We start from the raw sequence: 15,316 nt of genomic DNA, 5'->3' as shown, positions 1-15,316 counted from the left end.
GGCAGCTGCAAGATGCTGCTGTCTGGCAGGACACAAATAACCTGAGCGGGAAGGGACCCACAAGGATCATCCAGTCCAACCCCTGGTCCTGCCCAGGACACCCCAACAATCCCCCCCTGTCCCTCAGAGCGTTGTCCAAACGCTCCTGGAGCTCTGGCAGCCTTGGGGCCGTGCCCACTGCCCTGGGGAGCCTGGGCAGTGCCCACCACCCTCTGGGGGAAGAACCTTTCCCTGAGATCCATCCCAACCCCCTGGACTCCCCAGTCCCCTCCAGTCGTGGGCCTTGGTTCCAAGAGAGATTTTGGCAGCACAGATGTGGGATCCTGTTTGGGATCTCCACTGGAGGTGACTTGCAGGAAAATTATTTCCCTTTCTCCTTAGCAAGTGCTCTGCTCACACCCTCACTGAGCACCGGCTGGAAACAAAGACACATCAGCACATCCTGCCCTCTGCCCAGGAACTGCTGCAAGAGAAGCTCAACCACCTTTTCAACTGCATCTTGTCTACCATTTAAAATCCATTTTCAGGTACAAGTCAATCAATTCTGGGCCCTGTCAGAAAGTTTAAATTAACAGGAAAGAAAACTGAAAGCAGTGAGAGCCGCGGACTTTTAAAATCATTATTTTATTTTACTTGAATGTGCAAATAAATATTAAAAAAAAAACTACATTCAAGGAGCTGGCAAAGCAATTACAAGCCCAAAAAGCAAAGATCCTTCAAACAAATGGAAGAACAAACTCTTGACTCGAGGTCGAGCTGAACCCCTCAGACACGAACAAGCCCCTCTCAAACCTGCCTTGTTATTCCCTTCTTCCCATCCTTGCCCCTCTCAGCTTTGAGACAATAGCACTGTAAAGGGCCAAAGTCTTGCTTAATCTGTTCAGATTATAAATTAAAGGTTTACAAAATAAGGATGCTTAAAAATACCTGAAGTACACTTAAAATGGGGCGATGGATCAGGACGGTGCCCAGGTGGGGCTTTCCCACCCCGGCACCCCTGCAATCAAATGCATTTTAAGCCACAAGTTGCAACCTATTTTCAGTAAACAGTTTTTTCTGTATCATAAAACCATAAAATTTGGCACAGTTGTCATCTCCACTGGGGGCCAGCAGAGAGGTGAGGACTGAGGTGTGGTTTGGTGAGCTGGATGGAGGCAAAGGGGGGGGAGGACACCGTGCTTTGCACTGGGTTTGTCCCCCTGCTCCCCCCAACCCCTCGGGGTCTCTTGTCCCTTCCTGCAACGAGAGCAGGGGGAAAGAACCTTCAGATCCTTTCAGTAACCAAAATGTAACAGAGACCCAGCCCAGGAAAACAGGAGTTCTTGATGAAAAGTCTCTGCTGGCAGTGGTTGTGCAAGTGGCCACGAATGCCAGAGACTGGCCTCCCTGCTTCCCTCCCACAGATTATTTTGCAAAAAAAGACAAAGACTCGGGACAGTTTTCTATTAAACAAACCCCAAAGGCCAATTTTTCTACTCTCAAGCGAAACAATTGCGAAACCAAATGTCGTACAGTGGAAATAACCCAGGACAAATCCTACAAGGCTGCTCCTCAGGTCTGGCAGAAGTAATAACCTAAAAATCAAAGCCACAGAAAGTATCAGGGTGGGGGGTTGTATTGCCCCAGAAAGTCAGGAGAGAGTTGGGAAGAAAAGCTGCAAAGAGGCTGGATATGCCTCAAGACATTATGTTTGTAATACACTCCATGGACAGTGTGCTTGTCCTTGGCCCCTGGAAAACAGGAGTGAAGTCCCAGTGGGGTTGCAGGACAGACACAACTACATTTCCTTGATTTCTCACTAGATGAAGCAGATGATTGATGTAGTGTTTTCTGCACGGGGCAGGGGAGGGTTGGTTGGGTTTCATGGCAGAAAAGCTTCGATAGCAGTACAGATGCTTCAGTGGAAAAGCTCATCTACGATGGCTGTGGCTGGATCTCAAACCCCCACCCCCCTCCCACCAGGACAGATTTCCACGTGTCCCCGCAAATCCAGCGGCTGTGCTGAGCCAGCAGAAGCAGGAGAGTGCCTCAGGACGCAGCTCAGCTCCAGCACACGCGGCGCTGCGGGAGCTCCATCTGCCGATGGAAGGGCGCGGTACAGCCCAGCAAACCCAGGGCAGGGCAGCGCTCCGGAGCTGCCCATCAACATGCAAAACACAAACCAAAAAAACAAAAAAACCACCAGGCCAGACCTCGCAGTGGATGCTCCTCCCTCCCGCTGGAGAAGGCAGAGGCTACAGCAGGTCCTCAGTTCCCAAAGTGACCCAGGTCGGTGGGTCCTCGTGCCGCAGATCGCTCCCTTGCCTGGCGCTGCAGCTCCGTTTCCTCCCTCAGTTCGTGCTCCAGAACTCTTGGTTGATGAGGGGGAGCCAGAGCAGGCAGAGTGCTGGTCACCCCTGTCTCAGTTTTGGCATCTTTCTTAGCAGAGCACCAGTTACGAGAATCATCCCTTGCCGTGTTCCCGCTGGCTGACGGAGCCGCCCGCAGCGGGGCTGTGCCGGGTGCTCTCAGCTGCCCTGGCACTCCCAGGTTACACTGAAGAGTTCTGCAGGCTCCAAGATGGCATCAATTCAGGAAGATGGGCAATATTAAACCCTTCAAAGTGGAAGCAGCTGCCAGCATCTGCTCAAACACCAGCCCAGCTCCATCTCTCCAACAAAGCCACAAGTGGTAGTTCACCCCCTCTCTGAGCCTTCCAGGACTGGCTGGACAGAAGTGGCCTAAAGCCAGGAAACTGCTAAAAAGTGGGTGGCAGTGCCAAGAGCCCCCCCTTCCCATAAAGCTTTTAAAAAGTCTCTTCATGATGGCCGGAGGATTACGCTGCAAGGAGACGAGTCTATGCCACATGGAAAATACATCATAACCCGAAGTAAAATGCTGCTTGGATAAATATCATTAATACAATACATTGCATTCCCACCACTATTCTCAGAGTAAATGAGCTTCACCAGCAACGTGTCTGGGTGCCAGGGCCGAGCCTGAGCTCAGGGGGAGGCGGGACGGCGGCTGTACTGCACTCTGTATCTGTTCACTGGCACCCCGTGCACGTTCACCGTCTCGCACGTGGTTTTGCAGGGCACCATCTCCTCGTCCTCGTCTCCCATCAGCCAGTCTTGAACCACATCCACCGCCTCCATGGACACGTTCTCCTCCAGCCACCGGTTGTGCCACTCTTCGAACTGCTGGTGGTGCTTCAGCAGCACCACGGGCTGGACCTGAAAGGGCAGGAAAGGTCACTGAGAGGTTTCTGGGGGAGAGGTAAAAGCTCTCGCCTCTCCCTACGACTGAGATGTGCATGGTTTGGACACAGCACAAACAGAGAGACAGGAACCCCATACCTGTGTTCAATCCCTATTTCTCAGTGTTTGCCACTCCCCCTCAGAATTTGCACTGCTAAACTAATCCCAAATCCAGAGCATTTACCAGCTCTCCTCCCTGTCTCATCCGACACAGAGCAGTAACTTCAGGGTGTGGTTTGCAGGAATTCAGCCACAAGACTTCTTATCGGTACCTATCTCTTTGGGCTCCCAATCCTCAACCTCTGCTACTGCCCAAGCTGCAGAGACAGTGAAAGGAGATGCACCTGCTTGGCCCGGCAGAGAGCTCCCCTCCTGTACATGTAATCCTCCGAGTTCATGATGAACATCATCTTGTGGGTGTTGAGTTTGAAGCGACAGTCCACGTTGCAGGCGCTCTCCACCCCGATGAGCCTCTTCCAGGAGCTCTTCACCTCGCTGCGCAGGGCCCTCACCTGCTTGCACTGCCACTTGCGGAACTTCTTCAGGTTTCTGGGACAAGACAAGGATGACAAAGGGTGTGGCACACCTGGCCATCCCTTCCCCTGAGCTGGCAGAGCTCACAGCACAAGTATGAAGCTTGTATGAGAAATGTGTTTCCACGTTTAGCTTGTCAGGCTCTCTCCGGGATCTGCCTCCAATCTGTCCAGTTCGGGTTTGCTGTGACAAATATTTAGTGAAATGGGAACAAAGTAGAGCTGACATTCCTCCCAGGAAGGACTGCTGAGGCAGATCCACCCCATTCCAAACACAGTTCCATGAACAAACCTCGGTGCTGTGGTCATAGATTTCTTAACACCCTCATGCAGTAGCTCTGGACTGCACCAACCCCTCTGGACCTCAGAGGTGAGGGCATTTCCCTGGGATTGCTGTATGGCACATCCCCCACTGCCACACAGCCAGAGGAAGCAGCAGCAGCTGCTGCAGGTGTGGCTCAGGGCAGGCAGCAGCTCACCTTTGCAGGAAGACGGGTTTGAGGAGGAAGCCGTCGTTCTGGTTGTTGGGAGCTCCCTCCACCCCAACGTACTGCTCCATGTAGTTGGCCAGGTGCTACACAAGGGAGACCAGTTGCAGTCACATTTCACTTCATCAGGACAAACATCACTGCAAAGAACCTGTTTATTTCCCAGCTGCTCATTCTGAGGCTGATCTATGTTGAAACTCTTTTGCTGGCAGACCGTTTCTCTCCACGACCACAACCCCACCTGTCATCACCCCACCTCCCAGGTAAACTTGTCCTCCTGGCAAAGTCTCACATTTTGGAACGAGAAATCAGGAAAGCCCTCTTAAGATATCTGCTTTGCCTGGGGTACCCAGGCTCCATGACCTCTGTGGTATTACCTGGACCTCCACAGGATCCTCTGTCTGGGTTTCTTCTGTATCCAGCAGCTCAATGGTCATGATCACCTGTCCTTTCCTCTGAAGAAACATGACCTGGAATGAAGGCACAGGCAGAAGATATTGGCCACATGGGTTCACAGTGAAATGCTCTATATTCACAAGTCATTTGGACAACAAATGTGAGCTAGGAGAGAAGCAGAGAGCAGTCTGTCCCCTCACTGTCTACACCCTGCTTTTGGTACCTTCTCTCCACACTGCTCTCTCTCCCCATGGTGGGGAGCTTCCAAACCCATTTCTCCCAAGTCACTTTGTGGAGTTCCCTGGCAGCGAGCCCTTACCTTGAAGCAGTTCTCATCTGCCATGCACCGTTCAGCCTTCCACTGGTAGCTGGTCTCCTTTGCTGCCCGCACACACCTGGATGATAAGTTACCTCCAGCAGCTCCTCGTTTCCTCTCGTTCAGGTACAGCTCCACCACCTTCAAGCAGATGTCATCGCTCACGAGGTGGTGAAGCTTCCATTAAAAAAGGGGGGGATTTCAGTCAGCAAGCCTGGGGCAAGAGTTAACTCTAGTGTGTTATGAAAGGAGCATCAGAGCCAGCACAGCATCACAGCTCAGCTGGAGCAGCCAAGTTTAACTCCAGGGATTCCCCACCTGTCTCTTTTTCATGGAACAAAGAACGAGGGGCTGTTGTGCCTTACCTGTAACAAAACTACAACTGGAAGACAGGTTTGACTAAGCAGGACTGAACTGCTTTTGTTTTGCCTTAGATGTATTTTGGGAATGGCAGACTTTTAAAATGACTGGAACTCAAAAAACGTTTGGATTGCAGGATCCCAGAATATGCCAAGTTGGAAGGGACCCATAAGGATCATCAAATCCAACCCTTGGCCCTGCGCAGGACCATCCCCAAGAGTCACACCACGTGCCTGGGAGCATTGTCCAAACTCTTCTTGAGCTCTGTCAGGCTTGGTGCTGTGACCACCTGGCCAGGAAAAGGCCAGGAAGAGTAAACCCCCTTAAGGTGGGCAAGTCCCTCACTTAACTCCCGCTGGGGCGTTTCCCCACCCTGTATAACTTTTCAATAATTGATTTTCTCCAAGTTCAGTGGCACTGTGGGGAAGCTGTCTGAGCAGAGGGCTGATGTGCAGCCCTCCCCACACGCCAGGGGTGCCTCACCTGGCGGACGATGTTCTGCACCAGCTTGTCCATGGTGAAGCCGATGTAGGCGTGGATGGTGAACATCTCCCTCAGCGTGTCCTCGTACTGCGTCGGGTCGATGTTCCCATCCAGCAGGCTCCTCACCATGTCCAGGAAGGCAGGGTAGTACTCCTCCAGCTCCACCTCATCTGGGCAGGGGGAAAGTGCAGTCATTTAATGCATGGAAGAGGCAGAGTGAAGTTAAGAGATCCAAGGGACAGCACTGCTCAAGGACCATGATGGTCAGTGTGAGAACGTCCTCACAGACAGGCAGTTCTCTGTGCCCTGACAGGCTGGAACAGTTTCTCTCATGCACTTCCAGGGCTGCCTTGTGCAATAACTATTTCTCTGTGGGGCCATTTACATTTTAAATCAATGTATCAGATTAATATGAGACACCTTGAGAACACCTGAGCACAGTGAAGTCTCTGTGAGCTACACAAGAGAGCCCCCCAAAGACAAATGGCACACTGGCTGCCCTGTTAAATGAGCTGTGTCCACAAATCACAAACACAGCAGAGGTTTGCACCTCTACACCCCTCACAGATCTGCCTGCTGGTCCAGTGACTCAGATATACACAACTGGAGCACTGGCAACCAGAGCATTAAGAGTGGACCATGTCCTGGATTATTCTTACTTGGTTGCTTCAGCCTTAGCTCCATGGCTGGATCGTTGGTCTTCTCTTTTCTTCCCTCACAGAGGAGTTTCTCTCTCTCTTTCTCAGTCCTGTATTCCAGCAGCTGCTTCTGAGCTTGGCGGTAAATCTTTAGGAGCCTCGAGCACAGAGTCTGGTGAAGGCGGAGGAAGAAATACCAGTTATTGTTGACAAAGAAGAGGCTGTAAACATCATCCAGAGCGTTGTGGGGCTCAGCAGCTGTAACATCACAGAAGGTTGCTTTGGTCTCCAAAGGACTGCTTGGAGGCCCAGGCACGTGTTTTTTCCGGAGCTCGGGAGCATCCAGGTTTTGCCCCTGGTGGTTTTCTCTGTCCTCATCTGTGGATTCCTCAGAAATGTTGTGCTCAGGGGGCTGGGAGAAGAACAGCTCAGGGATGAAGTGATGCACAATCTGCCTGATGGTTGCCTGATCCTCCTTTTGGATGGTAGGCTGCCTCTTTACGTAATAGCTGATCAGAGCTGCTGCATCTTCCAAAATCTGCTTATCTTCATAGATGAAGATCAGATGAGGCTCGTTTGTGGACGAACTTCTCCCCTCTGAATGCTGCTCCTGATGCTGCAATCAAGAGACAAACAGATAAAGATCCTTCCAATCCATGCTCAGGAGCCATTCCTGCCAGAAGAAATAAGCCAGGATTAACACTGAGCTTGGGACAGTTGTTTTTTCGACTGAGAACTCTCAGAACACAACCACTCCACGTGGCCCCAGGTGCTGTGTCCAGGTCTAGGTCATGCTGTAAATGAAGCCACAGAGGGTGGGTTATTCAGTGTCACACTCACCTCATCATAGACACTCTCGATCTCGTTCAGCAAGCTCTTGGAGCGCAAGGCTTTGGTGTCGTTCTGCTTGAAGTTGACAGCCTGGTGGTCCAGGGATTTCAAATAGGCCTTCTCATACTGCTCCCTCCAAATCTTGTTGAAGCCCTGCTGGGCCTCCCTCCATTCCTCCTCTTTTGCTTTCAATCTGCAAAACGTACAGCGGACTTCAGTTCACAAAGACAGCAATGCACACAAAACATTGCAGTGTGGATAACTGGGATGCACCAAGAAGTTTTCAGTGTTCCTGGAAGCCAGAAATCAATTCAGAAAAGCACCACCAGTGATGGTGAGTTATGCTTTGAAATGACACCTACAGAAAACAGTTCACAGAATCACAGGAGCACTGAGGGTGGAAAAGATCTCTGGGATCATCAGGTCCAACCTGTGACCCATCTCCACCTTGTCACCCAGCCCACAGCACTGAGTGCCGTGTTCAGGTGTTTCTTGAACACCTCCAGGGATGGTGACTCCACCACCTCCCTGGGCAGCTCTTCCAATGTTTAACAACCCTTTCTGTGAAGAAATTCCTCCTGAGGTCCAACCACAACTTCCAGTGGCACAGCTTGAGGTTATGTCCTCCTATCCTGTCAGTAGCCGTTTAAAAATGCTTTTAAGATTCTTTAAAGGTACACAGGAGAAAGGGAATTACCTCTTAAGAACAACAGGAACTGCAGTGACTGGGTTTTTCTTGAGGCTCTCGATGATCTCTGGTGCTTTGTCCCCGTAGATGCGGTAAATGGCGCGGCGCTGGATCACCTCTGACGTCCCTCCCAGGCAATCATCCAGGCGGAATTTCTCCTGGTCCTCCTGGGTCAGCCGTGACAGTTTCTTCTGCACACTCTCCAGCACCCGAATCGTGGCTAAATTGGTCTCCAGGACAACATCCAGCTGTTGAGAGATCACAGAACACACAGTGTCAGAACAGGCAGAACAGCGGCCAGGGTTCGAGCTCAAACCAGTGACCACCAACAGAACTTTGGGGAATTGGCCACCAGTTAATTCAGTGACATCCCCATGGCTGGAGGTTTGGCTTTCTGAGGGGGCAGGAAGGAGCTCAGCAGCACAGGTACCTCGAAGCGCTCGTCCTCGCAGCGGTGCAGCTGCTCCTCGTACGGAGTCTTCTTGGAGCTGACAAAAGTGGAGTCTTCAGACCAGGATGGAAACGAAACCCAGGTATCATTTAATACCTGCAACAGTGCAGAGAACATGACATGGAGCACTGTGAGCCCAGATGGACTCTGATGCTTCTCCCCAGAAAACCCTGCTCAGAAAGCCTGAAGGCACCTTCTCTATCACCTCACACACATATTGACCCCCTGTTAGAAAATGAATTCCAGGATATTGAATATTCTTCTTCTGTCTAAAAGAATAAATCTGTGTCTGCACACAGACTGAAAGGTATTAAAAGATGTGATCTGAGAAAGGTTTAGATAAAATTAGTAAAATGTGGATACTATTTAAACAAATTAGCTGAATAACTGGCATGGGACTAAAGCTGGTGACTCAGCACTGAGGAGGGGACTCCACGTGCAGAAGCTGCAGCTCTTCATTTATGTGAGTGCAGCTGTGTGTTCAGGGGCTGAACAGGCTGATCCCAAGGTACCTCCTTGCAAATGGCTGTCCTCCCACTGCACTTTGGTTGCTGGTAGGTTTTTGGGAGAGCCCTGTAACTGGAGCCGATGCGTTTGCAGGAGGCGTAATCGATTTCCCGGCTCATTCCATCGCCGGATCGGTCGCTCAGCGGAGAGGCAAAGGAAAGCTCTTTCACACCAAGGAAGGACTTGAACTGTGCAAAGAGCTCTGGGAATTTCCTTCAAAAACACAAATATATTGTTATTTCACTCTGGCAGTTTGAGGGTGGTTAATGTGTGTCATAAAACGGAGGGAGAAATATCGGAACAAACTCAGCACTGCAGTGAGAAATCTTTCACCGACATTTTATCACTGCCATCTTTCTCTCTGAATTACTTTGGAGTCTTTTTTACCTTAAGGCAGGAAAATAAATTCCCTTCACTACATGAATACTCCCCTTAACTGCCTGAGGAGAAACTGATCCTTGCCACATGACTCTCCCTCTTCTGTTGGAAGCCAAACGGCTCGGGAGGCTCACAGCAGAGCTAGAACTACTTATCATTTACACAGCTCTGCTCTCAGATTTCATGTTTATACCTTTATTACATTCTGAGAGTGTGAACAGACAGAGGAAAACATCCTCCTCAAGATGCTCTTTAAGAGCTGTGTGGATATGTTTAAAGGTTCAAATGTTATTACTCCTCTTCCTGGATTCTTCACCCAAGGAGACACTTCCGAAGTTAAATCCAAAACTTCTGTAACAAAGTTCAAAATGTGTCCAGAAAGTAACAGAGCAGGACCTACAAAGTATGACACAGCAGAGATAGTTGGTAACTCACCCTAAAAAGGGTGTCACAAGCTGGAGCAACTCAGAGCCAGAAACCAACTCTTGGTTGAAGAGGGCGATGCAACGGAGGAAATTTTCATAGACCTCCTGGCTCTTGAGCACCCTGCGAACCTACAGCAGTTTGGAAGGAAAGGATCACATTACTCCTATGCCACTTGCTTTCAGTTCAGATCTAATTGTCTGAACCATGGGAGAATACATCTGCAAGGGACAGGCATGCAGGAAAAGGTTAATTAGCATGTTCCTCCATTTATCTTCCAAACATAGCCATTCTCGCTCTTCTTGGTCTGTCTTTCCCTACCGCTTGAAAAGCCAGCAAATTGCTAAAAGTGCTGACACACAAACTGCATGGAAAACCAGCCAATTAACAACCCCATGAAGGGATGAAGATGAGACCACAGAACGTGAGAACAAAACCTGACCTTGTCAAAGAAGGAAAACTCCTGCAGTGTTCCATATTTCCCCACTGTTGCCACTGACAGATCTTTGGTACCTCGCAGCTTCATTTTCTTCTGTTAAAAGAACAAGCAGTTATATTTAACATGCTGGGACTCAAACGCCAGCAAATTCCACTTTAGTGACGTAGAACAGCTCCCTGCAAAGACTGAGACCCCACATTTCCTCACAGTGATCTGGAATTGCTGTGTCAAGCCCTCACAGCAATCTCTGTCAAATGTCTCCCAGCTAAGGAGAAACAACAAGAAAAAGGAATCACTTGAGAGAGAATTCCAAAGAAAGACTTTTTTGGGTTTTTTTTTGAAGCAACAGATTTCCCCTTTCCAGGGTCAATACTTAGTACAGAAAGTCGTGATATTTAGCATCCAACGTGCTGTCACACACATTTAAGCATGCTTTAAAAAGTCCCTTTTTCTACAGCAATTATTATTTTTAAAGTAACTTTGAAATTTTGTATCTCATATCTAACACCCACGTAGCTGCAAGACACTACTCATTACACCTTTATCTAAGGAATTACCTAAACACAACAGGTAAATATGAGGTTATTCTCAGGTACCTTTGCTGGGCCAGAAACAGGACGCAGCAGCAACGGTCTGGATCGCTTCTTGCTGTGCTCCAGGTTCTTCTCATGCTCAGTTTTCTGCACACTGTTCACCTCACATGGTCCATTCCCTGTGAACTGCAGTAAATAAATAATGACTTCAAGGCTCTCTTCCCAACTGGCACAAATAAAGAATCCTAACAGGACGCAGAGAGCGTGGTTAAGTCACCTGTTCTGAGAAATCCCAAAGCAGAGGAGCAAAGTTCATCACTGGCTGTGTGATTTGTCCATAGTGTTTTGCATATTCTACATACAGAGATTATTCAATATTGTGCCTTGCCCTCAGCAACGCACGTACCAAAGACCTTTTTGCTTCTGGGAGGAACTGTCCAAACTCAGAGAGAAGATCCTCCTGGCCCCGGAACAGATTGGCCACTTCGGTGAACACCTCCTCCTCGGACATGCCTCGGAAAGGTCGGCCCTTGGTGTTCAGCTGCTCTTTCTGAAAACACACACAAAGATGTGGAAATGGAGTCAAAAAGTGCCTCACTCTGCCAGAAAACTCGCCCTGTGCCAAAAATGGTCAAGCTGCTACACAGCTCGGAATGACCACCTGCCAGCCCCAGGTTCTTACAGTGTCTCCTTTCACACACGCTGTCACTAAATCCACTGAGGGTTGGGAAAGACAGGTCTGGATACAACCCATTTACACCTCAGTCCCTGCAAAGTGCCACACTTTTCACATTTCTGCCATTTCATGTGAATATCTACAAGGCAGCTGCTGGATAATGACCGGTTCCTGGGAACTCTGTAGCCTGTAGTTCAACAGGCAGAGATTAAATTTGACAACAACTGCTCCAACAGCTACAGTGCAAACCCATAGTCCCTCTCATGGAACACTTTTTACCTGGTAAGTGTGAAGAATCTCTAGGAAGGATCTGTAAATTTCTGGATGGTCAAGGAAGCGCGTCTTGATCTTATTCACGTAACTGATGGCGTTGTTGAACTCCACAGAATCAGATTCCAGGGGCATTTGGGATTTATCTTCTTTGTATGGAAGCTGTTGCCTGAACTCCTCTGAGCAGTCACTGTGATTGTGTGAGTTCTCCTGGGAGTAGTGCAGCAACATCCCACTGCCAGAGAGCGCACTGGGAACAGGCTCTGGGGGCACCTGCAGACAGACAAGACAAGACACCCAAGAGAGAGACTTGTCAGAGAAGGAGCACAAGTGCAAGTTCAACAACAACAACAACCCAGCATCACTGCTGGCAAGCTGTTTAGCTCAAAAATATCACCAGCTGAAGAAGAAAGCAAAAAGAATTCATCAGCCAGTCATTTCCCTATCTCGTTTATTAACTCCATCAGTGAATACGGGAATGGCTGGGAGGCAGCTGCTGGACAAAGAGGAGTTCCAAAGGGAACTCTGTGGCCTGTACAACAGGCAGGGGTTAAATTTGACAGCTGCTCCCAACAGTGCAAGCCCAACTGCCCCCTTAAAAGGAGGCAAAAAAATACCTCACTCCAGAAAATTCATCCTCATCAATGTGCACATGACTTACAGTGACCATCAGCCCAGGATCTTACAGGACCCAGTTTCTCTACCCAGTTTAACTCCATCACCTAAAAAAAAATCCCCTAAATCCTACCTGGTGTAGGAACCACTGACTTGTGACTGTCACGGTGTTCTTGGCCTCACCTGAGGTGCTGCACCAGCACCACCCACTGCAGCTCCTGCTCCCACTGGTTATTGCACAGGAACTGCCCCTTTTAAGAATATTAAACTTCAGGCTCTTACAGATGGTAATTTCTAAGCAACAGAGAGATCTAAGGGAACTGAGATCTGAAAGATAGCTCCTGCTACTAATTGGAGTTAAACCACAAGTTTATCAGCAGAATTCACTTCATGGCTCTGTTTCAGCCTCCATAACCACACAGCAGCAACACAAAACAAGCAGAGGCAACATCCACCTGTATCCCAGCAGTTTTGTTTCACTGCAGGATGTTACCAACTGCAGGTCTGAGGTGGACTCCAGGATCTTAAAGATCTTTTTCAACCTGAACAATTTGATGATTTTATGACTCTGGGTATTTTTGCCTTCTGCCTAAAGAAGGTGTCTCAGTGGAAGAATGGAAATGCAATCCCTCCAGGATCCCTTCTGGAAATGTGCCACTGTCCACACCATGTACTGAGAACCTGTATAACTATGTCAGGCCACTTACAACTTCAGTTTTCAAATCTGAAGTATTTGGACTTGAAGTGGTGTTTCAGGCAGGATCATCATTCCCTTGTAAGCTAAACAGTGGCTTGACAATAAACTGGGGGTTGGGACTGGGTGATCTTTAATGTCCCTTCCAACCCAAAACATTCTCTGATTCTTTGAATGAATATTTAAATTTATATTAGACCCATTACCACAGGTTTGACAACCATCTGAAAACTTCAGCAAGGTGCACTGCACATAAACCTCCCCAGCGTGAACCAGGCAGGAGATGTGTCCAGCAACACCCAGAACAGAGTTTATTTACAGACTCTGACCTACCTGACTATTCAAAGGTGACTGTATACTCAGCTTCCCATTCTTTGGAATTTCTATCCTGTAGCCCAGAGGCAGAAAGGCATTGAATCCCACAATGAGGTCGGGGTGCTCGTGGAAAAGCTGAGAGACACGACGGATGACTCCAGGTGTGTCAATGCTGAAATTGAGAAGGGTTTGTTACTTGTATCCAAATCAGAAGCACACACCTTAAAGCCTAGAAAATGCCAGAGGAAGGGATGCAATTTTTAAGGAGTTTGGGAAACTCAGATTAGCCCAAGCAGAGGGAACGACCAGCCTGACACTGGGAGTGTTATTGAGGGTTGGATCTCAGGGAAAGGTTCTTCCCCCAGAGGGTGGTGGGCACTGCCCAGGCTCCCCAGGGCAGTGGGCACGGCCCCAAGGCTGCCAGAGCTCCAGGAGCGTTTGGACAACGCTCTGAGGGACAGGGGGGGATTGTTGGGGTGTCCTGGGCAGGGCCAGGGGTTGGACTGGGAGATCCCTGTGGGTCTCCTTCCAGCTCAGGATATTCTGTGGTCCCATGAAAGGCTGAGGAGCTCCCCAGAGCACCCCGGGCTTTACCTCTGGCTCTTGAACTCCTTCATGATCTCCAGGAAGCCGTTATAGGTGGCGGGGTCGCTGCCAAAGCGGATCTTCACCTGGTCCAGATAGGAAAGCGCATCCTCCACCTGCAGGGTGAGAACAGGGGTGAGGAACAGCCCCCGGGACCCCCCACGGCCCCGGAATTGGGGAGGGGGCTCCTCAAGGCCCTGGGGGTGGTGGGACCTGCCCCCGAGGGAGCCCCCACAGCCCTGGGGAACCAGAGGGGCACAAGGAACCAGGTGAGGGACCTCCGAGGAGGTGCTGGGGGGGATGGCAAGGCACGGAGGGGGGGACACGGCACCGGGGGGCCGGGAACAGGTCCCGAGGGGCGATAATCGCGGTACCAGAAGGGCTGGGCAGGGGGCACGGCACAAGGGAGGGGGAACAGGCCCGGGGGGCGGGACTGTACCGGGGAGGGGAACAGCCCGGGGGCTCACGGTACCGGGGAGGGGGTGCGGCCCCAGGGGACCCCACGGAACCGGAGGACAGCGGGTGGAGGACATGCCCAGGGACCCTCCACGCCTCCTGCGGTGGGGGTACAAGCCCCAGGGGGCGATTTCAAGCACCGCGGCCGGGGCCGAGGACGGGTCGGTCAGGGCGGTGCGGGCGAGAGCGGCGGGAGACCACCGGCCCTTCGCGGGGGTAGGGCGGGGAGAGGGGGGAGGAGGAGGAGGAGGGGGTGGGTAAGGGTCATTCGCGCCCGGCGGGGCGGCCCCGCACTCACGTGCACCGGCAGCTTCTCGTGTGGCGCGGCCCGGCCGCCCCCGCTGCCGCCGCCGCCGCCGCCCCCTCCCCATCGCGGGCCGCTGCCCCCGCCGGCCCCGCGGCCGCCGCCGCCGCCCCCCGCCGCCATGTTGGATCGGCCGGCCCGGCGCGGCCCCCGCCGCCCGGCGCGCGCGCCCGCTGCGTCAGCGCGCCCGGGCACGAGCACGCCCACGGCGGGACACGCCCCGCACACACAGAGAGGCCACGCCCACGGCGGGACACGCCCCGCACACTCACACACACACACACACAGAGGCCACGCCCACGGCGGGACACGCCCTCCAATCGGCTCCGCCCCCGCTGGGCCTCGCCCTCCGCCAGGCCACGCCCTCCCGGCCTGTTCGGCGCCTGAGGGGACCGGGGGATCTGAGAGGATCGGGATGGAGGAACCTCAGGACTGAGGAGACGGGGGGATCTGAGGGGATACAGGGGAGCCGGGATGGAGGAGCCTCGGGACTGAGAGGACGGGGGGATCTAAGGGGACCGGGATGGAGGAGCTTCGGGACTCAGGGGACGGGGGGATCTGAGGGGACGGGGGGATCTGAGGGGACAGGGGGAGATCTGAGGGGACGGGGGGATCTGAGGAGAGCGAATGGAGGAGCCTCGGGACTGGGGGAGCCCGGGGGAGCTGAGGGGACTGGGGAGGAGCTGGGATGGAGGAGT

General features: G+C 51.6%; 1 protein-coding gene across 1 annotated transcript; it reads right to left on the bottom strand.

Moving 5' to 3' along the window:
• Positions 1-605: 605 nt before the first annotated feature.
• Positions 606-14,741, bottom strand: SIN3B (SIN3 transcription regulator family member B). Its single transcript, XM_050320959.1, has 19 exons — positions 14,613-14,741; positions 13,868-13,974; positions 13,292-13,445; positions 11,659-11,922; positions 11,110-11,253; positions 10,767-10,889; positions 10,174-10,263; positions 9,744-9,862; positions 8,936-9,143; positions 8,403-8,519; positions 7,982-8,220; positions 7,294-7,477; positions 6,475-7,069; positions 5,816-5,985; positions 4,976-5,149; positions 4,638-4,730; positions 4,252-4,346; positions 3,584-3,788; positions 606-3,215 (listed from the first exon to the last, which is right to left on the bottom strand). Exons 1-19 carry the CDS (start codon positions 14,739-14,741, stop codon positions 2,985-2,987), a joined length of 3,441 nt encoding a protein of 1,146 aa, XP_050176916.1. The 3' UTR covers positions 606-2,984.
• Between the last annotated feature and the right edge of the window lie 575 nt (positions 14,742-15,316).

Source organism: Myiozetetes cayanensis, unplaced genomic scaffold, assembly GCF_022539395.1.
Source record: "Myiozetetes cayanensis isolate MyiCay16 unplaced genomic scaffold, myiCay2020 scf26, whole genome shotgun sequence".
Classification (NCBI taxonomy): domain Eukaryota; kingdom Metazoa; phylum Chordata; class Aves; order Passeriformes; family Tyrannidae; genus Myiozetetes; species Myiozetetes cayanensis.
This window is presented reverse-complemented; position numbering and strand designations above follow the sequence as displayed.

Bases quoted from the DNA above. Each gene is read 5' to 3' on its own strand.
- SIN3B (XM_050320959.1), bottom strand. From the start codon at position 14,741: ATGGCGGCGGGGGGCGGCGGCGGCGGCCGCGGGGCCGGCGGGGGCAGC. The intron at 13,975-14,612 runs GTGAGTGCGGGG...CTCACCCTGCAG, and splicing joins ACGAGAAGCTGCCGGTGCAC to GTGGAGGATGCGCTTTCCTA. The intron at 10,264-10,766 runs GTACCTGAGAAT...TTCTTTTAACAG, and splicing joins CTGTTTCTGGCCCAGCAAAG to AAGAAAATGAAGCTGCGAGG.